Source organism: Durio zibethinus, chromosome 18 (genome assembly GCF_047325235.1).
Source record: "Durio zibethinus cultivar Kanyao isolate XHJ-2024 chromosome 18, ASM4732523v1, whole genome shotgun sequence".
Classification (NCBI taxonomy): Eukaryota; Viridiplantae; Streptophyta; class Magnoliopsida; order Malvales; family Malvaceae; genus Durio; species Durio zibethinus.
Window position 1 is genome coordinate 22,005,271 of NC_143179.1, and position 25,356 is coordinate 22,030,626.

The 25,356-nt window shown below is 34.9% G+C and overlaps 4 protein-coding genes, 1 long non-coding RNA gene and 1 pseudogene across 9 annotated transcripts; 4 read left to right on the plus strand and 2 right to left on the minus strand.

The window, feature by feature from the left end:
* Positions 1 to 1,916: 1,916 nt before the first annotated feature.
* LOC111300002 (serine/threonine-protein kinase SRK2I-like) lies at positions 1,917 to 5,794 on the plus strand. 2 transcript variants are annotated; one of them, XM_022895567.2, is made up of 9 exons: positions 1,917 to 2,342; positions 2,607 to 2,681; positions 2,920 to 3,027; positions 3,115 to 3,168; positions 3,264 to 3,356; positions 3,697 to 3,789; positions 4,607 to 4,711; positions 4,796 to 4,894; positions 5,104 to 5,794. In XM_022895567.2, exons 1-9 carry the CDS (start codon positions 2,166 to 2,168, stop codon positions 5,389 to 5,391), a joined length of 1,092 nt encoding a protein of 363 aa, XP_022751302.1. In that variant the 5' UTR covers positions 1,917 to 2,165; the 3' UTR covers positions 5,392 to 5,794. The 2 variants fall into 2 exon arrangements, with proteins under 2 accessions (XP_022751302.1, XP_022751303.1); XM_022895568.2 differs by lacking the exon at positions 2,607 to 2,681.
* On the plus strand, positions 5,419 to 8,879 carry LOC111301064 (pentatricopeptide repeat-containing protein At4g37170-like; annotated as a pseudogene).
* A 2,907-nt stretch (positions 8,880 to 11,786) lies between these two features.
* LOC149513880 (uncharacterized) lies at positions 11,787 to 12,200 on the plus strand. The gene is made up of 3 exons (XR_016329547.1): positions 11,787 to 11,826; positions 11,958 to 12,016; positions 12,106 to 12,200. It is a non-coding gene; the product is annotated as an uncharacterized LOC149513880 (long non-coding RNA).
* Positions 12,201 to 13,489: 1,289 nt separating this feature from the next.
* Positions 13,490 to 14,182, minus strand: LOC111301067 (uncharacterized). The gene has a single exon (XM_089748161.1). It carries the CDS (start codon positions 14,180 to 14,182, stop codon positions 13,490 to 13,492), a length of 693 nt encoding a protein of 230 aa, XP_089604287.1.
* A 483-nt stretch (positions 14,183 to 14,665) lies between these two features.
* On the plus strand, positions 14,666 to 21,409 carry LOC111300006 (L-ascorbate oxidase homolog). 4 transcript variants are annotated; one of them, XM_089747948.1, is made up of 9 exons: positions 14,666 to 15,587; positions 16,001 to 16,215; positions 16,320 to 16,429; positions 16,608 to 16,647; positions 17,618 to 17,872; positions 18,636 to 18,732; positions 18,904 to 19,249; positions 19,384 to 19,644; positions 19,829 to 21,409. In XM_089747948.1, exons 7-8 carry the CDS (start codon positions 18,915 to 18,917, stop codon positions 19,391 to 19,393), a joined length of 345 nt encoding a protein of 114 aa, XP_089604074.1. In that variant the 5' UTR covers positions 14,666 to 15,587; positions 16,001 to 16,215; positions 16,320 to 16,429; positions 16,608 to 16,647; positions 17,618 to 17,872; positions 18,636 to 18,732; positions 18,904 to 18,914; the 3' UTR covers positions 19,394 to 19,644; positions 19,829 to 21,409. The 4 variants fall into 4 exon arrangements, with proteins under 4 accessions (XP_089604074.1, XP_089604075.1, XP_089604072.1 ...); XM_089747949.1 differs by having other exon boundaries at positions 16,001 to 16,211; XM_089747946.1 differs by having other exon boundaries at positions 15,440 to 15,587; positions 15,963 to 16,215; positions 19,388 to 19,644.
* Positions 20,838 to 22,828, minus strand: LOC111300003 (uncharacterized). Its single transcript, XM_022895569.2, has 2 exons — positions 22,712 to 22,828; positions 20,838 to 22,545 (listed from the first exon to the last, which is right to left on the minus strand). The coding sequence occupies exon 2, from the start codon at positions 22,514 to 22,516 to the stop codon at positions 21,530 to 21,532; it is 987 nt and encodes a 328-aa protein (XP_022751304.2). The 5' UTR covers positions 22,517 to 22,545; positions 22,712 to 22,828; the 3' UTR covers positions 20,838 to 21,529.
* Between the last annotated feature and the right edge of the window lie 2,528 nt (positions 22,829 to 25,356).

Here is a 25,356-nt window from a genome sequence, read left to right on the forward strand (position 1 = left end):
ATATTAATGTTATTTTTCAGCTCATTTTGAGGTTTTTATATATAATTTTTATGGTGCGAGTCAAATATAATTTTCATTTATAGAATCAAAACAAGTGATATAATTTTAAAAACAAATGACGCACAAATAACATTCTTATAAAAAGCATATAGTGCATAAAATGGTGTTCTGGAAATTTATTTGAACTATTCTATTTGTGCCGGCCTCCTTTAAGATTTGGCATTATTGAATTTAACACTGAGACAACCTCAATTTAATATTAGAATAATGTGATGATATGATATATATAAGTTAATATTCAAATTTATATTTGTAAAATATTTTTGTGAGATAAAATCATAAAATTTTTTATTAAAATAAATAATACATTGTAACTTAGATGTAGAATTAAACAAATAATATCAAAACAATTATCAATCAAATAAGACCTAAGTACTTACATTATAAGAGCTACATTTAAAATTAAAAAAAAAAGCTAAATGTTATTTCAATATCGGGTGTGATTTTAATTTTATGATTTTATAGTTTTGTATATACGATTTTATAGATTTATGTATTCCGCAATTCTATGATTTTATGTGTGTAATTTTATGAATTTATGTGTATTTTATATTAAATTTGACGAAAATATCAAATTTTAACAAGAAAAAGATAATGATGTTTTTAATTTCATATTAAAAAAATGTGAAAATATAATATGATATATAAATTTAAACTCAAATTTATATTTACGGGATCTTTTTATAAAAATAAAATTATGAAAATTTTATATCAAAATAGGCAATATTTTTTAAGTTATATATGATCTCTACAAACACAGCCTGTCTCATTTCTTACAAATTATCATGCATATTAAATAGATGGAAAAAATAAAATTTCTTCCTTAATTGTAATTTTGTAAAATTTTTGGTCTGGGTATCATTTGGATATCCAATCATCCATCAAAGGCTTATAGGTAATTGAAAACAAAATTTGAAAAAGGTGGGTGTCGTTTTTGATTGGTTGATAATGTCCTATCGTCAATAAGAGAAGGAACAGCTGAGATTGCTTCTCCAAATCAACAACATGCCTAAGGAACATACAAAAATTCAATGTCTTATCCATTGTATTTATCTTCCGTAACCATCTAGGATAATTGTTGGCTCTAAAAAAAAAAAAAAGCAAAGAAACAAAAAGTTCGTAAAAGTAAAGCAAAAGCCCAATGAGAGGGAAAGATATACTCTTGAATCGCAGACCGAAATTAGAAAAAAAGATAAACGAAGAGAAATAATTAAGATAATTCGTATATTTATATGATAATTGTATTAAAATAAAAAATATAAATATTATTCTTAATTTTAATTTTTATTATTAAAATTTTAAATTATATAATATTTATTTTTTATTATTTTTATATTTTATTATTATATCATATTTTGTCAATACATCTAAAATAACAGACTTTCCTTTGTTCCTAAGGCTTTGTCCAAGAATGGAAATATATTCTATCTGAATTTACCAAAACATCTTTTTAAGGTAATTATTTTATACGCTTGTCAAGGTACATGTATAGTTCATTTTATTTTCAACTTAAAAAAAAAAAAAATAATTTGAAGAAAAACAAAAAGCAAATGATAATCTTAAAAAATAGTATCATTGCGTGTTAATTTGGACAATGATTAAACTAGAACCGTCAGATCACTTTAACAGGAAAAGACGGCATAAATTCTCTTTAGCATTCCGAAATCACGTGACTCCACTTTAAAAAAATCCAAAGTAGGGGTATTTAAGTCATTCAAGTTTTTCGGCCAAACAAAAGGTCAAATCAATCCAGAAACAAATAATAAGACAAAGAGAAAAAGAGCCAATCCTATTGGTTGGTTACCAACCAAACGACGATCTCTATAAAACGACGCCGGTTTTGTCTTCTCCTCCTTGCTCTTATCAAATATTTCCTGGGAATTATTACCTCCCCTGCCCCAAAAGTTCCTCTCCTCCTCCCTTTACTGTTGCAGAACCACTCTACTAATCGCCGATAACTAAAAACGCTTTCTTTTTTGTTAACCGACTCTTTCAACTCAGTGACTCATCTTAAAAATCTGCGGCCGGGTGTTGAGGTTCAGCTCGGTGATGTGGTCGTGAGTTCTTTTCTGTGGGTGTAGAACAGGAAACTGAAAAAAGAGAAAATGGATCGGGCAGGCATAACGGTCGGACCCGCTATGGATATGCCGATCATGCACGAAAGTGACCGTTACGATTTCGTAAGAGATATCGGGTCGGGTAATTTCGGAGTCGCCCGGCTTATGAGAGATAGGGTTACCAAGGAGCTCGTAGCTGTCAAGTACATCGAGAGAGGCGATAAGGTTAGTTCTGTAAATTTATAAACAGCGATGTCCTTTTTTCTTGTTTGGGATATTCACTTTTCCTAAATTGTGGGTATTTATTGTATTAATTTTGTGAAATTTGGAAATGTTTTATCTGATGTTTGGTTGCTAGTATAATATTATTCCAAACAAAGGCCGACTTTTGTGTTTTCTCATATCTCAACTACTTGACTAATTTTTTTTTTTTTAAATTTTAAATTTTAATATGCGGATTAAAATTTCTTGTTACCTTTTGTTATGCAGATAGATGAAAATGTGCAAAGAGAAATTATTAATCATAAGTCATTGAGGCATCCAAATATTGTTAGATTTAAAGAGGTGAGGTTAATACTTACTCATGTATGTATGCGTGTCTGTGTGTATGAATGTTAAATTAAGTACTATGTTTTTGGTACAAAGGAGGCTGTAGCGGAAAAGGATTGTAGGTGTTGATATTTGAACTCTAAATTTACCGGATGCGACCTTTTATGGATGATTGCATGAACCCACTTAGTTAAGCCTTGCGTTCAAATTATGTAATGTTTTAATGAACTAATTATGGAAGATGTTACTCTAGGTTATTTTGACACCTACTCATCTTGCCATTGTAATGGAGTATGCATCGGGGGGAGAGCTTTTCGAGCGAATTTCTGCTGCTGCTGCTGGTCGATTCAATGAGGATGAGGTTGATTGTCCTATTTTACATTAATTTAAAATCTTATTTTGTGGTTTTGTTTTATTTTTATATTTATGATTTTGGATTTTGGTGCAGGCTCGATTCTTCTTTCAACAACTTATATCTGGTGTTAGTTATTGCCATGCAATGGTAGTTATAATTTATCAGCTTACTTTTGAAATTTTATTATGTGCAACCGGATAAATTGTTTTGCTCATTAATATGATTTATTTTTCTGAATGAAGCAAGTGTGCCACCGTGATTTGAAGTTGGAAAACACTTTGTTGGATGGAAGTCCAGCTCCTCGGCTTAAGATATGTGATTTTGGGTACTCCAAGGTATAAATCACCGGAACCTTTGTTGTTATCCTATCATTTGATGAGGTTAATGGTTCTACTTTCTATAATGTGAAACATTTAGAATTATGTTACTCATTGAGGTTGTCTTTACTTAATTTAGATTGGATTATGATAATTATTATTATTTTTTTAAATTTCTTGTGCTCATTTTTCTTCTGTCCTGGAATTGGCTTCCATTATATTGGTACATTTGGGTGAAGTAGCATGCAATATGATTGGTTTTTGGTTAAGAAATTTCTTCTTTTGATTTTTTAATATTTTTATGGTTATCTAAGATCATTATCTTGTTTACATGTTTGATTGTGGTCATCCTTCTCAGTCTTCAGTGCTTCATTCGCAACCAAAATCCACTGTTGGAACTCCTGCATATATTGCTCCTGAGGTACTCCTAAGGCAAGAATATGATGGCAAGGTATATTTACAATACAGTTCAAATTAGTTTAGAATGTCAGTTTACAATTACTTGCAATCCCTTGTTAAGAGTTAAGAGTTAGATGTTCTAGGGGATGGTCACTGCATTCTAGTTGTTTGTTTGGGTGAAATGATCAAGTTGATGGTTTTCACAACTTGATTTAAAACTTCAGTTTACTATTCATAGCCTTTGAGATGACAGTTGCAAAAAATGCTGGTTAGAAATGATCCTCTGCTGCCTAGTCAGTCCTTTAACTAGGAAGGCATGGAATGGTGAATCATTGTTCTACTTATGCATAATGCGAGGATTTGTTGCATGGATCTGGTTTAGTCTTCTGGAATGATTGGTTGTTCCTTTAAGCTCTTATTAGTTAATTGTTGATGGCTAGGTTTGGGTTACTTACACCTTTTTGACTATAGGAGATTGTTAGGGACTGCATTAGCATGCCAATTTACATATTTATTTAATATGGTCAGCTGCAACTAGAGTGTGAAGCCCATATGAGTAGTTTATTTCTTGATGAATTGGAACTGGTCTTTTGGCTGCACTTTGCTTTGCACTTCTTGATTATTTCTTATGTCGTATGGGCCATCTTAAGACAAGGCAAATAGTTGCAAATTTTGACAAGATCTTGAACGGTAGATAATTTGTTGATATTCAGAGGCACATGAAAGAACACCAGAGAGAGTTAGTAACTTAATATCTGCCAACTTTCTTTGATGCTCTTATGTCCAAGTGAATTGAACTTTTGTGCATGTTGATGTTAGAATATGGAAATTAGTAAAAATGAGTTAATGACTTTGTTTTGTGATATCAGATTGCGGATGTATGGTCATGTGGGGTTACCTTGTATGTAATGCTAGTTGGGGCATATCCTTTTGAGGATCCTGATGAGCCAAGAGACTTTCGGAAGACAATACAAGTATGTCAATGGATCTTGTTATTGCATTAGTCTCATTTTTTCCCAAATAAATCTATTGTTCATGTCTTTTATTGGTTCATGCAGAGAATTCTGAGTGTCCAGTACTCCATTCCTGATTTTGTCCAAATATCTCCTGAGTGTCAACATCTGATTTCAAGGATTTTTGTTGCAGATCCTATAGCCGTGAGTAATTTCTGCTTACTGCCAATTTAAAATTTTCCTTGATTTTTCAAAGCTAACTTCTTATTTTGGGACATGAACATCCGAGGAAGGAAAGAGAGAAACTTACATGACAGAGGGAGTGTCCTTTTTGCTTTTTGTGGTAACTTTTGGCAACTACCATTATCCCAAAGTGATTAAGCCTTCTGATAATGGATTCTTTTGTGTGACAGAGAATCACAATTCCAGAAATTAGAAATCATGAGTGGTTCTTAAAGAATCTCCCTGTTGAACTAATGGATGAAAACACAATGGATAACCACTTTGAGGAGCCTGATCAACCAATGCAGAGCACAGACACAATCATGCAGATAATTGCTGAGGCCACCATTCCAGCTGCTGGGGCTTATGGCTTAAACCATTACATGCCAGATTTCCTTGATGATGAGGACATGGATGACCTGGATTCTGAATCTGAGCTTGATGTTGATAGCAGTGGTGAGATAGTCGATGCAATGTAATATGAAGAAGACAGCTTCTCCGCAATGATGCAGTTGTTTTGCACATATCAACATGTGAAGAACTAGCTCCAGAGAATTTATGCTAGACTGCCAGGTAAAGTATCAGAGACAAAAACTGTAGTGACATGCACGATGCTGGTCTCAAAACTGTCATGGTCCATTGTGTCCATTATGTTAATAGCATTAAGCTTTTCACAAATCTGTGGAAGAAATTGATATTTAATACTACTTTACAAGGGAAAGATCACTGGAAAAAGATTCTATATCGGATGATCATCTCCCCAACTTCCACATCCTCTCCTTCCCCTTGAACTCTCACTTGTATTTTGACAATGGTCGTGTACTTTTTGCTTGTTTCTGTTTTTTTTGCAGTTGAATATAAATATATGTCTACTTTGTGTAATACTTACCCTTTAAGTTTTAACATAGAATAGAAGATTTGGCATGTTAACCTACAATTGGGCCTCCATCTCTGTATAAAATTCTTGATTTTCAAATTTCTCATTAACCACAACCGCATTATTCAGCAAAATTTTCTTCATAAATCAATTACACAACCAAAAACGCTTAAAAGAAGCATTTCATATCCTTAATCAAATCTAAAAACCTCCAGCTTTTAGTTACTAAACCCTCATGTTTGTTAGATGCCCGGAAATTGTTTGATGAAATGAGTGAACAGGATTTGTGTTCTTGGAATACTTTGAAATCTGGATATGCTAAAATGGGAATGGTTAAAGAAGTGAAGAAGTTGTTTGATGAAATGACCGGTAATTTTTCGTGAAACGCAATGATTTTGGGTTATGTTCAATTTTTATAAGCCAAGCTTGATAGCTTTTCACAATGAAAGAAATGAGCTTGCTCTCGAAGTTGAATAAGTTTACCGTGTTTAGCGCATTAGCTGCTTATGCTGCCGTGTGGTGTTTAATTATGGGGAAGGAGATTCATGGTCACGTAACCCGAGCTAGGTTGGACTGGGATGACGTTGTTTGGAGTGCTTTAATGGATATGCATGGGAAATGTGGGAGCATAGCGGAAGCAAGGTCAGTTTTTGACAAGATGGTGGATAGAGATATTGTTGCCTGGACTGCAATGATTGATAGGTAATTTAAGGATGGGAGGTGGGAAGAAGGGTTTCAATTGTTTTAGTAGTTGATGAAATCGGGGATAAGACCTAATGAGTTTACATTTGGTGGGATTTTAAATGCGTGTGCTGATAATGCTGCTGAGGAAATAGGTAAGCAGGTTGATGGATACATGACGAGGATTGGTTTCAATCCTTTTTCTTTTGCTGCTAGTGCTCTTGTTCATATGTACTCCAAGTGTGGAAATGTTGAGAATGCAAAAGGGTGTTTAATGGAATATCTAGGGCTGATTTAGTTTTGTGGACTTCTTTGATCAATGGTTATGGGCAGAATGGTCAGCCTGATGAGTCTTTGGAGTACTTTTGAGTTGTTACTTAAATCAAGTACCGAACCTGATGACATTACTTTTGTTGGGGTTCTTTCTGCTTGCGCACATGCTGGATTGGTCGATAAAGGGCTAGAATATTTCCAATCAATAAAGGACAGACATGGATAAACCCATACTTCTGATCATTATGCTTGTATAATTGATTTATTGGCCCGATTTCAGTAAGCTGAGAATATCATTAATAAGATGCCCATGAAACCAGATAAAGTTTTGTGGGCTTCCTTATTTGGGGTTGTAGAATTCGTGGAAACCATGAACTGGCGGAAAGAGCAGCTGAAGCATTCCTTGAGATAGAACCTGAAAATCCAGCGACCTATGTTACCGTGGCGAACACATGCCACTGCTGGTAGGTGGGATGAAGTAGCAAAAATCAGTAAGTCAATGGATGACAGAGGAGTGGTAAAGCAACCAGGTTTGAGCTAGATTGAAATCAAGAGAGAGCTACATGTGTTCTTAGTGGGAGATACTTCTCACCCAAAATCCAGGGAAACACGAGTTCTTGGGTAAGCTTTCAAAGAAAATGAGGGAAGAAGCGTATGTCCCCGACACTAATTTTGTGCTGCAAGATGTGGAGGAGCAGAAGGAGCAAAACCTCTCATACCACGGTGAGAAGTTAGCAGTTGCATTTGGAATTATTGCTAATGCTCCAGGAACACCAATCAAGGTTTTCAAGAATTTGAGGACATAGATTGCCATAACTCCATTAAATATATCTCAAAGTTTGCTAACAGAAAAATAACTGTAAGGGATTCAAACCGATTTCATTGCTTTGAGGACGGAAACTGTTCTTATAGAGACTATTGGTGATTTAGACAAAAACTTCATCAGTACTTTCACCAGGCACTGCTGTGTTTCAATGCAATTATTGACTGTGGAAAATCCATTTAAAATACAAATAGAATAGAGAATACTGACTATGGGGCATATTGAAGCAGATCAGGAATTCCAGCTTCAAGAATACAAGGTATGTTTACTGAATACCTTGTTTCATCAAGTGTATATACGTTCTAACGATAAATTTTGTGGTTTCTTGACAATGGTTATATTTGACTGAGGGAACTCAATTAAAAGCTATCTTTTGATCTTTTCTTGGTACTCAGAACTGGTACAAGTCATTTGCTCTACTTGGCTGTCTTGTTGACAGAGCTGTTATTGGGTTGAGCAGTTGAATTGAATCTTCTAAATGTTCAAGTTCAATCTAACTAGTACTTCTCAAGAGGACAATGATCTTTGTCCTCTCTTCATGCATTTCCAAATTCTGAAGATTCCATCCCAGCTGTTATGTTGAAATGGATTTTGAGGTACCTCCTGTCACCACCTCCTTGTCTGTTTCTTGATTATCTTATGGAACCGAAGTTGTCCGTACTACCAAATTTTAGTGCGCCATTGTAGTTTCCATAATTTGCTGGAATGACAAGGAGATATTTACCTGAGAGATCCCCTGAAGAGAATGAGGCAGTTTTAGAGTTTCCCTCATATGCCGATGCCTCTGCCATAGTTCTGTGAAAGGGACCTCAGCAAAGTTATGAAATAGCTATGTTGCATGGTTCAGCTGCACAAGGAAATTACCCCATCATCTTTGAATATGCCTCCAGTCCTTGATGCAGTTGCTTTATTTCCATAACTACGGATAGGAGTGAGTTCCCATCGTTCATAGATGGACTTGAGAATGTTGACTGTGTCATGTTCTTGTGGAAAAACCCAATATAGCTCTCTGGTTGAAGTTGCAAGAGCATTGTTCCTAACACCAGCTGCCATTGCTACATCACCATAGCAAATTTCCTATAAATATGATGAGCAAGTTAAAAGCTTTTGGCTGGAAAACTCTGATTCTTCACTTCATATGCTTTATAGGGAGGGTAGCAATATAGGTATTTTTGAAGATGGAAATAACATCTCTCTAGTGACCTAGTTTATTATTTGTTAGATCTGTGATGTCTTCCTTTCCATTTGATAATTTATACTTAACACCTGTAAACGAAATCAAGGTTTTGTACATCCTCTTTTATTTTTGGTCCCCTTAAATTTCATAACAATTACTTTGGTGATGATTCCTGTTGCTTCATTTCCTAAATTAATTTGTACCCTTTTAAAGTTAATAACAGAATAAGCAAATTCCATAACACTATCCTCTAGCGGACTTATTTCATCTAATTTGAGCTGATCATCATGCATGAAGGCTAAGAAAAATTAAGAAGAAAAATTGCAGATAGCTATACCATCCCTAATTGAAAATCAAGATGGTCACTACTCAACTTTCTTCTCTTTTTCTTGTTTGAAAATTTTTTTCTTCATCTTCCTCATCATTTTCTCTTCAAACATCTCATAAATCCTTCTAAATTGAGCTTTCACCCTCTCTCCACACCTCTTTATTTGGTCCCCATACTTCACATATATCACAGGTACAGTCATCACCATCTTAGTACCTGCAAGAAACCAAAACAGAAAATTAAAAAAACAAAAAAGAACAATATTTCATTTGAAAGAGAAAGATATGCATCAATGGAGAGAAAGTAGTTTGATTATATTACCTATGTAAAGAAGTGTTAGCAAATCAAAGAAGCTTCCAACATTGGAAAGTAACAACAGCCCAGCAACTGTTCTTGCAAATGCAAACCAGTCCTCCTCAACAGTCACATGAAACATCCATCTCAACACTTCTTCAATAACTGTTTCACATGTCTTTGTAATCTCGAAGGCAGTGTGTTCCTAGATTTCCAAATCCGACAAGTTTGGTGGCTCTCTAACGCCACAGGGCCAAAAAAAAAATAATAATAAAAAAAATAAATAATGTTTTTTCTTTTCTTTTTCAATATTAAAAGAAGGGATAATTCAGAACTTACTTTCTAAGAAGCCTCAGTACATTTCCCCAAAGGAAGAGTGAAGCAACAATGAAGATAGCAAACCATGAAGCAACAGTGACGAAGTTGAACTGATAAACTTCTAGCAATACCCATGTTGCTATTGAAATTAGAAGAACAGTTGCGCTCACCTTCATTCTTCTCCATAGAATTATATCTCTGAAAGTATCTGTCCCAAATAAAACAAGATACATATATCAAGAAAAACTTTTCACTTTGAGAACATTTGTAATTAGAGAGCTTGCGTTGCTCTGAAGGATTTAGAGCAGAGGAAGAACAAAAAAACAGAAGAAACTAATCTGTCACTTGAAGTAAATTGGCTTTGCAAATCATGAGCTTCATTTCATTAATATATAGGCTTTAACATACAAAAGTTTTTTTAACTACTACAAGAGTTGTTTGCCTAACAGTATGGATCACCATGCACAGATCCATCATGTTACCTAAACTGATCAGATGACAGAACCTATTACAAAAGTGCCAGTAGAAATGCCATACCTAGTTGCTTCAACCACTAACACACTAACACTCCTCCTTGGCATTTCTGCTGGAAACACCAAGACTTTTCCTCAATGTTTCAAACCTTGCCTTTGGTAAGGCTTTGTTCAGAATATCTGCAATTTGATCTTCTGACTTGCAATGCACCAGTTTCACTTCATTCTCAGCTTTAACTTCTCTAATAAAGTGATACTTGATCTTAATATGCTTAGTTCTTCCATGAAACACAGGGTTCTTAACCATTGCAACTGCTGACTGATTATCACAAAAAATTTCTGTTGGATCATCTTGCTTTTGACTCAAATTCATCAGAATTTTTCTTAGCCAAATTGCTTGATTAACAGCAGCTGCAGCAGCTATATACTCTGTTTCTGCTGTTGATTGAGCCACAGTTTCTTGTTTTTTTGAATTCCAGCTGAACACATTTAATCCAATGAAAAACATATAGTCTGAAGTGCTTTTCATGTCTTCATGAGAGCCAGCCCAGTCACTGTATGTGAATCCAACCAATCTTGAACTTTCATTCTTCTTGAACCAAATTCCAAGTTCACTAGTTCCTTTGACATATCTCAACACTCTTTTTGCAGCCTTAAAATGTAACTCACTAGGATTTTGCATGAACCTAGAGAGTAAATTTGCAGCATACATGATGTCTGGCCTTGTTGCTGTCAAATATAATAAACAACCAACCAAGCTTTTATAAATAGAACCATCAACTTTGTTAGCTCCATCTTCCTTAATAAGTTTCTCATTTTGAGCCAAAGGAGTGTTGACTGGTTTGCAATTTTCCATCCTAAACTTATTTAAGATTTCATTTGCATATTTTCTTTGACAAATGAAGATTCCTTGCTGGTCTTGATGAATCTCTATTCCAAGAAAGTAAAACATTTCTCCCATATCTGTCATCTCAAAAATTTCTTGCATTTGGAGCTTAAAATCTTCCACAAGAGCAGATTTACTACCTGTCACCAAAAGATCATCAACATACAAAGAAACAATCAATAGATCATTACTGTTAAAAACTTTAATGTACAATGTTGCTTCACTGAGGCTTTTCTTGAATCCTAACTTCAGTAAATGATCATCAATTATGGAATTCCACACTATTGGAGCTTGTTTTAATCCATACAAAGCCTTCTTGAGTAGATAGACTTTACCTTCATGTCCCTTGGCAATAAAATCATCAGGTTTTTCAATGTAAATCTTCTCCTCAAGATAACTATTCAAGAAGGCAGATTTGACATCAAGTTGGTATATTTTCCAACTTTGCTGAGTTGTTAAGGCGAATAGCAGCCTTATGGTGTCCAACCTTGCAACTGGAGCAAATGTCTCTGAAAAATCAACACCAAGCTGCTGGAAATAGCCTTTAGCTACCAATCTAGCTTTAAGTCTGGTGATGGAACCATCAGCATTCAACTTTGTTCTGAAAATCCATTTAACACCAATGATATTTTTGTTGCTTGGTCTGTCAACCAGCATCCATGTTTGATTTTTCTCAATCATTTGAATCTCCTCCTTCATGGCATTCCTCCACTCTAAAAATTTGACAGCTTTTTCAAAGCTTGCAGGTTCAAGAATGGTAACATTTGATCTTTGATAAATATCTGTGAGTGGTTTGATTCCTCTCACTGGTTCACGATCAATGATTTCATTTTCAAACATATAATCTTTTTGATCTTAATCATGTCTGTAGCAGTTTGCTTGACTAATTTTTCCTTTGACTTTTTCCAATTCCAGGCAGCTTGCTCATTAAATCTCACATTTCTACTTACAATCATCTTGCCTGTAAGTGGATTGTAAGTCTTATAGCCTTTGGTGATGTTGCTATAGCCCAAAAAAATATATATTTTTGCTTTTTGATCAAGCTTGTCCCTTTTGATATCAGGAACAAACACATAACAGATGCTGCCAAAAACTCTGAGGTGGTGCACTGATGGTTTACTTCCATACTAGGCTTCGAAAGGAGTGTTTCCCTTCAAAGCTTTTATGGGCAGCCTGTTGAGCAAGTAGACAGAGGTATTGATTGCCTCTGCCCAAAATTTCTTTGGAAGATTCTTCTCAAACAACATGCATCTTGTCATCTCCATGATTGTTCTATTCTTCTTTTCACTGACTCCATTTTGTTGTGGAGTGTAAGTTGCTGTCAGTTGGTGTTCAATTCCTGTAACTTCACAAAACTCATTAAATCTGTCAGATGTGTATTCAGTACCATTGTTTGACCTTATGATCTTGATTTTACAGCTACTTTGATTCTCAATCCAAGCCTTGAACTTCCAAAATACATTTGTAACTTCAGACTTTTATTTCATGAAGTAAATCCAACACATTCTGGTAAAATCATCTATAAAAGCAATGAAATATCTATTGTCATTCAAGGACAAGGTTCTCATAGGACCACAAACATCAGTATGAACAAGTTGTAGTTTTTCAGTTGCCCTCCATGCTTTGTTAATTGCAAATGGTAACTTACTTTGTTTTCCTAGCTGACAGACTTCACACACTCTAGCACTAACTTCAACAGTAGGCATGTTTAATACAATATCATTTTTATGCATGAAATTTAATGCATTGTAGTTGAAATGTCCCATCCTTTTATGTCATAAAGAGGATTCATCATGTGAAGTAGCATATGCAGAGGAGTTTGCTTCATGTCAATTCAAAGAAAAACATATTCCTTTCATATTAACAGTAAAGAGTTCATGGCCAGTGGGATCATGAATTATGCATGACTTGTCTTTGAAAACTAAAGAGTAGTTATTTTCTAGCAACTGTCCTACACTTAACAGGTTTTGATCTATTTTAGGCACAAATAGCACATCTGAAATGAGTTTGATACCTGTTGGTGTCTCAACTGTCACTACTCATTTTTTTTTTACTTCTATGAAATCACCATTACCTATTCTGACTTTAGAGGTGCAGGTCTTGTCTAGTTCTTTGAACATGTTGATATCAGATGCCATATGGTGTGTGCAGCCACTGTCAATGAGCCATGCACTTGAGGAGGTTCTGGTTCCATAGCAAGTTACAACAAAAACTTACTCTTCTAGCCGTTGTTGTTTGTCAGCAACTCTGGCTTGTTGATCTGGCTGCTACTATTTTTTATTTTTACATACCTTCTCTATGTGACCAAGCTGCTTACAGTACCTACATTGTATGTCAGGTCTGTACCAGTAATATTTCTCCAAGTGAGTGGTCTTTTTGCAGTGAGAGCAAGGTGGGAACTTTCCTTTCTTTTCACTGTTTCTAGAACTTTTATTTTTTTGATCTCCTTATTTTCTGTCTTTGCTTTCTGTTTGCATCTTGCCTTTCTCTTTGGCTGTAAAAACACCTTCTGTTGAATCCTCTTGTCTGATAGCCCTTCTTTGCTCTTGAGCTTGTAAAGCATTGAACAATTCTGCTTGAGTTATTTTGGTCAGGTCCTTGGAGTCTTCAAGGGATGGGATTTTTGACTCAAATCTCTCTGGTAAGCTGACAAGAACCTTCTCTACAATTTTTTTGTCTGACAGCTCCTCACCAAGTAATCTAATCTTGTTTACTATCTTCATGAGTTTGTCATTGTACTGCTTTAAATTTTCAGACTCCTTCATCTTTAAGACTTCAAACTCTCTTCTAAGATTCAATATTTGTATTTGTCTTGTCTTGTCACTGCCTTGAAGCTCTTCCATAAGTACATCCCAAGCTTGTTTTACAGTTTCACAAGTCATGATTCTAATGAATATGTCATCAGAAACTGAAGACTCTATACAGCTTTTAACCTTATACCTTTTTGCTTTTTTTTCACTATAATTTTTCATTTGAGTTACTGTTGGATTTGCAGGAAGTTGTGATGGTTCCTTCTCATTTTCCACCACTTCCCACAAATCAAAAGCACTCAAATAAGTTTTCATTTTGACAGCCCATATCTGGTAGTTCTCACCAGAGAAAATAGGAGGTGGAGGTATGGAGCAATTGCTTGAGGCCATTTAAGATTGACAAAAGCTGGCTGGTAAGTGTTTGATGGCTTTTCACTCAATTTTTTTGGAACTCACAGGTCCTCTAAGACCTTAAAGAATGCTCTGATACCAATTGAAGGATTTAGAACAGAGGAAGAACAAAAAAAATAGAAGAAACTAATCTGTCACTTGAAGTAAATTGGCTCTGCAGATCATGAGCTTCATTTCATTAATATATAGGCTTTAACATACAAAAGTTTGTTTAACTACTACAATTGTTTGCCTAACAGTATGGATCACCATGCACAGATCCATCATGTTACCTAAACTGATCAGATGGCAGAACCTATTACAAAAGTGTCAGTAGAAACGCCATACCTAGTTGCTTCAACCACTAACACACTAACATGCTCTTGCGGTACTTGAACTTACTCATTAATGCTTGCGATGAAGATCGTGGTGTGACAGACATGCTTATGATTGAAACCTGAAACTAAAATTTTTTGAAACAAAAGTTTTTGGGGGCCATTTTTTTTTTTCTGTTTCTTTAATGGTTAGAATTTTCAAGTAATTAATTGTTTATTTGTTGAGAACAAAGTGAAGAACAAAGAGGAGTAGTTTGTTCTACACGTGCAGAATAATAGAGAGACGTGGAAGCCATGCAGCTCTCTAGGCAGCTTCAGTTTCAGCTTCGGCTGAGTTTCCTCTAATCCTTTTACAGCACACAACGTCAATTTCTTCCTTCTATACTTTCTGATAGGAACAAACAATAGCACACAGTTTTCACTTTTCAATGAAATCTTTTTGTATTCTGACAAGGAAAATCTGGTTTTGAATTAGAAAGGGAATCAATTAAGGCTGCAAGGCCTTAGGGCCAAGTCTTGTAGCATCCACGGCATCTGCTCTACCTAGTCGGTAGCAGCCAAGCCCCTTCAAAGACATGACTGATCCAGTGAAAATACAATATATATTTGAGCTTTTCTTTTCTCTACATAGCAAGAAAGAAGGAAACGAACTAAAGCAGAAACAATAAGTTTTGATTTAATTAGCTATTAACTCCTTCTTCCCATATATTGTTTTAGTTTAACTTTACTCAAAATTTAAGAAATTTTACATGAAATTTTGACTTTTATATATTGGCTATAAAATTTTTTAAAATTACTTTTATTTTTTTACAAAAAATGGCTACAATGGAGAATTGGGAAAGGGATGTAATGTTGAGTTTTGAATATTATTCGGCTGTTAACAAGGAATATTCTGAGGGGTTTGATCGTGTTTTTTGCAGCTGCATTTCGATTGTTAAGTTATTTGTTGGAGTTACGGGGAATGGAGCATTTGTGGAATCATTGAATCTGGTGACTCGGTAGTCAGTCAAGACTTCAATAATGCTTGTTGAAAAGGATCTAAGAACTAAACCTTATAAATTCCATTGAAGGTAAAAATTTTCTTTTATTTGGAATCATAATTGTTGTTCAATAATCTGTAAATCTGGTTGGATTAAAATAAAATCAAAAGCAGATTATGAATTGAAATTTTAGAGAGTTTGAGAAATCGTGTTTCAAAGTCGTCCTTTAATCAAGTGAATTTATTGTTAGACGACATCAAGTGGATAGTACACAAACCTATATTGTTAAAAAAAAAAAAAAATCATCCTTGAACTTGACTCTCTAGTTGAAATGTTTAAAGGAGAGTGGCTGTATCCCGTAAAAAAAGGTTAGAGATAGGATATAAGCTCTGTACTTCGTTAGATTGTGACCTCAAAATAGTTTACTGTCCAGGGAATCTGAAATCAGATAAGTTTGTCTTTCAGGCAAGGGGTGATATATTCTGATAACGAAATTCTGCCAGGTTTTGTAGTTTACCGACAAGTCTCGGTTTGTTTATGTTCAGCGGCAGTCAGGGTAAGAAAGGATATAGGAAAAGCAGTTATGCTTCATTTGGTTTTTGGGAGTTTTTGGCTGTTTTGGGTGTGTCCCTGGTGAATGCTGAAGACCCATATTTGTATTACACTTGGACTGTTACTTAAGGCACTCTTTCTATTCTTGGAGTTCCCCAGCTGGTTGGTATGATGTGAAGTTGTTTTTTTGGAATGTTGAAAGTAATGTGCTTTGATGTGGATGTGATCTGGGGTTCCTAAAAAAGTTTTGATTTTTGTTGTTTTTGGAAGGTTATCCTTATCAACGATCAATTTCCTGGACCAAAACTTGAAGTGGTGACTAATAACAACGTTATCTTGAATCTCATTAACAAGCTTGACCAGCCTTTCTTGTTGATATGGTGGGTCTTTCTCTCTCTCTCTCTCATTGGTTCTTCTGATTTTACACTTTGTTCTTTGCTTTGAAACCCTGAGTTCCTGAGTCTCTTGCAGCTTTTCCTACTTATGGATCTTGGAAATGATGGAAAAATCAATTTTCTTTTTCTATAAATTTACTTCATTTAACTTTTGTTTGTTAAGGGTACTCTGAGCAGAGGCGAGCAGCTGGATGAGTTGGAAGGTGAGTTCGAAATAATCTAAACTTGCAGTAAAGAAAGCACGATAAAAGGGCATCGGAGTTTGATTTTCGAAACGCACTCCAGTATTTAAATTAGCAAAGTATAGGAAGTTGGAGTTAATGAGAAAGAAGATAAGAGTGTTAAGCAAGCTCAAAGATGAAGAGTTTATAAAGTATACCTGGATTTCTTTTTGTTTTATATATAAGACATGAGACGGTGACATATAGTGAGTAAGCGATAGTTGATGGGAAACTTATATGAAACTCGAGTAATGTGCATGTGGATTGGAATGGACTGTGCAAGTTGAATTATTGTAAGATGAACTGATGGGATGTTAGTGGGGGTGTCAGACGAGCTGTCTTCATATAGACGATAAGCTCTAGGTTGGCAAACAACTCTTAGAAGGCGAATTGTATGATGGCGAGGAATCTGGTCGTCATTCCTCTTGATAGTAACGTAACCATCAAGAATGCACTGACTTGATGAGTATGAAGATTGACTAGGCAATTATACATGACACATGTATCTTATTGAAAGATGAAACTTCTAAAGCAGGAATCCGTTTGTATTTGAAAGACATTTTGCCTTTATCAATAATATAGATTTTTAGAAGAATGTTGTCAGGGAAATGAAAAAAGGGTAGAAGAAAACATGCCTAAATTAGGGCAATTAGTTGCATTAGTATCTATTTAATAGAGATTTTCTTTTTTTTTTTTTTTGAATTTCAATTATTGAGGAATTTGACCTTCTGAACTGTTTTGAATCTCTTCTTTAGCCCTAGCTTTAGACGCAAATTTAGTTGATTATCATTATTAGACCGAGTTGATCTAACCCTTCCCCAGATCTCACAAACAGCGAGAGTTTTACATACCAGACTGTTTTTTATTATTATTATTATATCATCACTTCATTCTTCTATCTAGATTCATGACATTGTCAAATGATAATGAGGGCCTGTTTTAATCACAACAGGAATGACATCAAGCAAATTAAGGAAGAACTTATGGCAGGATGGAGTGTTGGGAACCAATTCAAACTATACCTACAAGTTCCAGGCCAAGGATCAGATTGGGTCCTACACATATTTCCCATCAACTCTAATGCATAGAGCTGCTGGAAGATTTGGATCACTTAATATATACCATAGAAGTGTGATCCAATCCCTTAGGCAAACTCTGATGGAGATTTCACTTTACTTATTGGTGACTGGTACAAGACCAGCATAAGGTTAGTTTTTCATAGTTTTTCTTTTTGCCCCCAAAAGGTTAAGATTTTCTTTTCAATTGCAAAGTATCTTCCTCTTCCCCACTCCTGACATTGTTCTTCAATCAGAGACAATAAGTTCGATAACTTTTATAAAGGCATGCTAGTTATTAACTGTGCATTATCATTCTTACAATGCCAAAGCTATGTTTTAGGATATAAGAATTTCAGTTCAGATCTGTCAACCCGAACAGTTCCAACGGTTGAGCTTCTGAGTTTTGAGCCAATTCTATTTGGAATTCTGTTCCTATTCGCCCTTCAAAAAACATTACATAATACATACATCTAAATGAGCTGCTACTGCATTCTAGCCAGTTAAAACTTGTTTCTTGTTTTTGATCCCCTTTACCAACATTGCTAAGAAACAAATCGGTTGTTGTTCATTTTCATTCTGGTAAATGTGCTTCATTTTGTAATTCAGATTATATTGGAGATTAGACAAAAAATTGAAAACCAACTAGAGGGTTAACTGCGTCTCTATAGTTTCTGCTGCTCCTAGTTGTCTTACTGTGCATTGTTGGTGGGCATATTGTTTATTCATGGATGGTAAACATATGTGAATACCAACAAGTTTATATGTTTACAAAGATGCTAAAAAAGTTTAAGCTCTAAATCTGCATTTTTCTTGGAAGGGGTGTTTCTATGAATGTTTTACCTTCTTGCCATGCACCAACTGGTTTCTTGCCATGTGTACTTCACTCATCATATATTGTTTCCTATTTTGCAGACATTGCAGCAATCTTTGGACTCAGGAAAATCTCTGCCCTTTCCTGATGAAGTCCTTATAAATGGCCAGACTCAAACTACGTTTAGTGGAGAACAAGGTCATCATTAAATTTAATTCGTATTACCAATCAAGTTTCATCGCGTAATTCATAGCAATTTTATTAATTCATTCAACACAAATCAAAATTTGAAGTTTTCTCTTTTTTTTTTTTTTTTTTCCAAAAATGAATCATGCCTTTACCAAATAAGTTTTATTTGTGGTGTTTCAGGCAAAACTTACATGTTCAGGATCTCAAATGTTGGATTGACCACCTCACTGAACTTCAGGATTCAGGGTCATACGATGAAGCTAGTTGAGGTTGAAGGATCTCATGTGATTCAGAACTTACATGACTCTCTTGATGTAAATGTTGGCCAATCTGTAGCTGTCTTAGTGACCTTGAATCAGCCACCAAAGGACTACAACATTATCGCATCCACAAGATTTCCCAAGACTGTTCTCACTGCAACTGCAGCATTGCACCATGCAAACTCGCAAACCCCTGTTTCTGGACCCCTGTCAGCTGCTCCTGCATTCCAATTTCATTGGTCAATGAAGCAGGCGAGAACGTATAGGTACTAGTCAATGGAAGATCATATGACCTTTAATGATTAATGTACTACTTCATTCTAGAATTCAATTTAGAGTAAAGGTATGATCTTATTTGATTCTTTTTCCTTCATTTTCTTGAACATGGAATCAAACGCAGCCAGGCCTAATCCTGAGGGTTCATTCCATTATGGGAAGACAACACCAACTACGACAATAGTTTTGGCGAACTCAGCATCTTTAACAAATGGAAAGCTGCGTTATGAGGGGAATGGTGTCTCCTATGTTTTCAAATTTTGGTTGAAAACAAAACTTCAGCTCATAATATACCATGCATTTTGTCGGCATAACAAATACCGTACAACTTAATCAAACCAATGGCAATCATTATGTCCTTTTCCTCTTCTAACTCACTGACCATGTATGTGCAAAATCCAGTCAGTTTTCATCCATATCTACTTAATTGCAACTGGTACTTTAGTATCTAATTAATGTTTAAAAAAAAAAATTGAAGATAGTATTGCATATTTCAGTTCATTCTTTTAGGCCAGCTCTATATATAATATAATCTTTTCCTGCTAATGATGCCTGTATTTTTTTGGCAGGTACGTGTATGCAAATTCTTGGGGTGCCATATTGATATTGGTATCCTTGGTGAGGTCTCAGAATGGGGAAGGCAATATCTTAGGCAAAAATTTCACCTCAGAGTCTGGAATCCTGTTCGAAGTCTTACTAACGAATTTGACATTAAATGACATCAGTATTAGCTCCAAGGGCTTGAAATGAGCACTTTAAATGTAAGTTTTGATCTTACAAATTATCATAAAATTTCTTATATGATTTAATCATAATCATAAAGTTTTCAACTTATTAACAATAAATGGATACATTTTATTTTAAATTTTTTTATATGATTTCTTATATCATCTGTGAGGATATATACATTTTCACTTTCTAGCTTGTGCAAATCAATTTGGCTCATGCCCCATTGATATCCTTCCTGTTTCATTACCCATATGATTCTTGAAAAACAAGTTTCATTGATCAGCCAATAGCCAACTCATCCAACTGATATAATATGCTGCGTGAACATGCACCAAATTTGAAGTACTCAAATTTCAATTGATTCGGCCGCAACCTTAGAGCGCATTGTTTTCCATCCATGAATGATAAAGCTAGAGAGAACCAAAGTTTGGTTTGAATGATGATGAAAATGACCAACAATCATCGTCAGATTGTGGCTTAAGTTAATTTGCACAAAGAGGGATCCACCTATATTGGTACACATCTTTGCCATAATCATTACAGCCATATTGGTGAAGTTTGCTTGAGAGATTACTGCATACGAAACTGAGGATCCATTGTATAGTTTTTTTTTTCAGAGAAAAGCTATTAACAAAATAAAAAGTTTACGTGAAAGTAACGTCCAATCTCATAGGATTGGAAACATAAACACCTATGAAATTTAAGGTTAATATCATCCATATAGAGTATCACAAGCTTTAATTTGAAGGTTTATGACGCCTAAAGTTTAGATGTCAAATTTCAGAGGCAAAAGCAATAAGCTCAAGCCATGTCCCCTTGCATGCGAAAAGTATAAAAATAGAACGAAATGTTAAAAAGTGAAAAAGGGTTTGAAATTTATTAAAAAAAAAAAGAACAGTGAAGAGGGAATAAAACTGAAGCCAGTTCCAGAGAAGCAGGCAAGGGACAGACACCAACTCTTTAACATAAGGCTGCCGGTGGAATCCTCCTATCAACTGCTAGAATCAAATTGCTGTTTACGGAAACTCTTCCCAAAGGCTGCTTGAAAACTTATTTCATCACTTTCTCATAACAAAACAATATAGAGAATCTTCCATTTTAATATGCAACCCACCAATTCATAACACACACTCACCACCACCACCACCATCACCACCAGTCTCTTATAGTTTATGAAAATCAGGAAATGAAACCCTAAAAAGTTTTTGAGTTGATCAAAATAATAAAGTTGTACCCATGTGTCTGCTTATTCTCTTTTGATTAATTTGTATGCTGTGATTTTTTTAGTCTAAAAAACTATAAGAAAGCAGCTTGTACTTCTCCATCCTGGTACACTTTCACATGTTAATTAATTAAACACACCTTAAAACACACTTAAAAGAAAGAAAGGAAAAAAATAATTGAAAAAAAAAAAAAAACAACCTGATGCTACCCCTACAGCCACATTCGTATATCAGAAGACAGACAACGAACAGAAGAAGCGGCAACATTAGCATATAAAAAGGTGAGATAAAATGAAAGGGAAGGGGAAAAAGGGTTCTTTAAGGATATGCACCATTAGTTGTTGGAAGATCAGACCATGATGATGAAAATACCGGATTCCAGTAACCCAATTCTCCTCCTGCCACTGGAGCTGACTCCAAAATGGATGAAGACGAAGATGAAGAAGAAGCCACATTGCTTAGAACTACTGCTGAGCTATCAGAGCAATAACTTGACGATGATTTGAGCCTTTGATACAGTTCTTGAATTCCTGTGTTTTGAACTTCTCTTACTAGGAACCCATTATTATTCTGTTGTTGCTGTTGAGCTTGGTGTTGATTGTTTTTCCAGAAAGGGCTGCAAAGTCCAAGAGAAGGAACCTGGCTGAGAGGATCCAAGCCTAGGGTTCGAGTATTTAGTGCACCAGCTGCAACTTCTTGCTCATTCATCACGTGTGATCCAAGCAAGCTAACCTCTTCCTTAATACTAACAGGATTACACAAAGTGTTAGGGTTATGGTTTTGGGTAGTTCTCAACAAGGCTAGAAGATGAGAACTCTGAGGTGAAGCCCACAGAATTGGACTAGATTGAAGCTCATGATCAAACCCATTTCCAAGGCCAGATCTTCCAATTTCAGATACTACTGTTTTCATCTTAGCAGCACTTGATTTTCCCAGAGATGTTGAAACACTAGTGTTTTTGTTTTTCCTGCATCCACCTCCAATAGGAACATTCCTAAGAGCACCTCCTTTTGTCCAATATCGACGGCAAGACTTGCAAAAGTGACGAGGCTGAGTGAGATTGTAGTTGTTGTAGTAACAGAACTTTGTGTTTGAGGAATCACATCTGGGACACCTCAAATTCTGGTTCCCCGAAGTTGCTGAATTAGTAGTTGTAGTTGTTGATGAAGTTGCGGAAGAAGAAGAAGAAGGAGATGGTGATGGAGAAGAAGTAAGGGTTCCTTCCAAAATGCTTCCACTGATGGAGACTTTCCTTTCCTCTCCAAAACTTAAGCCAGCAGCACCTCCGAGGAGTTCTTGAATCATCTTTTCAATTATTTCTTCTCTTTGTAGATCTACAACAATCCAAAAACGAGAAAAGCAAAGAAGCTGGTGAGTCTTTTTTGAGTTAGTGGCTGAAAACTGAAAAGCTAAAGTAAGTTTTGTTGTGTATCAGCTTATGTATGATCCATTACTATATGTGTGAAAGAGAGAGGGGATGGAGGTGGAAACATGACTTGCCTTTGGTAGTTCAGTTGGCTGGCTTTGGTTGGCCTCTTTTTTTTTTTTTTTTTGTGCAAAAGAATAGAGGGTAGAAGGTGGGGATGCTTTAATATAGCCTATATACAATCAAATTGGAAAGAAGCCTACTTTAGTGTCTTTTTCTCAAAAAGCAAGTGGCTTTTGGATTAGGAATTTGGTTAAGCGGTTTTTGGATTCTAAGTGAAATGGTTTTTTTTTTTTTTTCTCCATTTCCTGTTCTACCCCTCCGACTATCATGCTACTCTTCGCTTATAAAAAAAATCTAATTTGATAAGATCCCATTATTACCTTTATGATTTCCCTAATACAAAAGTATGGAGGAATAGATGATTAAACACATGTTTTTCTCTTGTCTAGTTTCCTTGAAAAATATTTGTTTAACTTTATTTTCATCTTCAAGATTCAAATTCTGATAATTTAAAATAAAAAAATTCTTTCTGTCTTAAATTGAGTTTGTGATTTGCATTCTCCGCATTATCTTTTTGATTTGTCAAATATATGAGTTAAAAAATTTTCTTATATATGGTTGATTTTTAATTCTTTAAACTATTTTTTTTGGGTAAATGAAAATATTATTTTAATTCTAACATAAATTTGTATTTTTAATAACATCCATGTGAGCCAAATCATATGGCCGAAACTTGATAATTTTTTTAATACAATGAAATACATTTCTAATAATTTGTCTATTCGATTTATATCTTTAGGTCTTACGTGTAATCCATATAAAATTCTCTAAATTATTAATTAAAAAAATGTACAAAATTCTAAAACGTAAACATATCATAGATTCAAGGAAGAAAAAATGGCAGTCCATGATATATATCTTTGATTCTCCAAGTTATATATGTATAGGCCTATAAGGCATGGTGGGATTGTCCTACTAATCATACTGAAAATTGAATCCCTTTTAATCAATCATTTATTCCTCCTGTGGGTGTTTTTGGTAATTAAATTATCTTAATCTAGTACAGTGCTGCACCCACACTGTATTTACTTAATTAATATCGATTTCCCAAGCATTTTAAATGCTGAAAGTGGAGAATAAACTGTGTGGGAGTAGAGATTTGATAATGATTAACAGTAATCAATTTTCCTAAAACAATAATCTTGGTTGGGTTTCGTGTTTCCTTCCTGAAGAATGAAGATACATAATTACGAGTTCAAGGAATGGCTAATCACATGGAAGTACGTGTAAAGTCGATGTCCCTACCCCCAACTATAAAGCCACTGACCGAGACTTATGGCTTGAATTTTGCCTCCTGGTCCTTCCCACCATACATAATTAGCCTTCAACGATGATTGCATATTGCCAGATCGTGTACTACACATTGCTTCAATTCATTTCTAGTGGTTAAAAAGGTGGGTAATTATTTACACTTTTGGATATGAATGACAAGATTTGCATCACATTCACATGGATTCAAATAATAATTAAGATATATGAAAGACAATTTAGGTGCAATGTTTTTGTTTTAGTCACAGTATGCGTGTGTAAGAAGCTATGAAGATAAAGATTTGTATCATTTAAGCAATAGCTGATTGGAAAAGAAGCTATCAAGTTCGATTAAAAAAAAAGAGAAAATAATAATAAGATTCGTGTTGCAAGCGACGATTTACGACTCATGACTCATGAAGTAGGTAGTTTTGCCTGTCAAAATCGTTTTATCTAGCTACAACGTTATACCTAACACAAAATCAACTTTAACAGGACTTCAACATGATTAACATTTTTTTTTCCTTCACAGATCGAAAAGGATTTGATCAAAAACAGCATTTTCAGGGAATTGTGAGAGACCGGCATTGATTTGACTGCTTTAAATGTCTGGATTGACTCACACTTAAAGGAGAAGTTCATGATGAAATTTCACAAAAGGAAAGGTGCAAATTAGGAGGCCCCCTGGTCACGAACAATATAAGACTGAAAGGTCCTCAAAATTAGACACTGTTCTACCAATTTTATGTAAGACATTTACAAATCAAACGTGATACAACCCTTTATTTGTTTGCTACTTATCAAACCACTGTTTCTTAAAACATGTGAATTGACCAACGGTTGTCTGAATAAAATGATTGTGCGAAACGGGCTGTATCTTAAACATGAAGTCTTTCGTGGTTTAGAGAGAAGATCAAATAGCTGCAGGGAAGTGAAAAAGGAAAGATTCAGAGATGGGACTGGCGGGGTCTACATGTCTCGTGTTTGTGGAACCATTTGTCAACCGCCATCTTCACGATCTTAAAACTATATCAATTGTCAACAAATGAATCGTAATTATGACTATGTGTAAATTATTGATATAATTTGTCATTACCTAACCCTGATTATAATTATAACAAAGTCTACGGCATGTCAAATCTCTCATCGACTTGATCAGTAGTGCTTTCAATAATCTTATCAGATGGTGGACCTATTGGTTATTTGATCATATCATTCACCAATGACATGTTTAAAAGAAAGGAAAGAACATTGACCTAGTTTTCCATGGAGTTCTTGTGAGTTTCAAATTTTGGCTCTTGCTATAAAAAAAAAAAAAAAGAAGAAAAAGCAAAATTAGGCAACTTAATCCACTTAATTATCTGATTAAAAGTGATTTTAAGACACACAATTTTATGTACTTATTTCA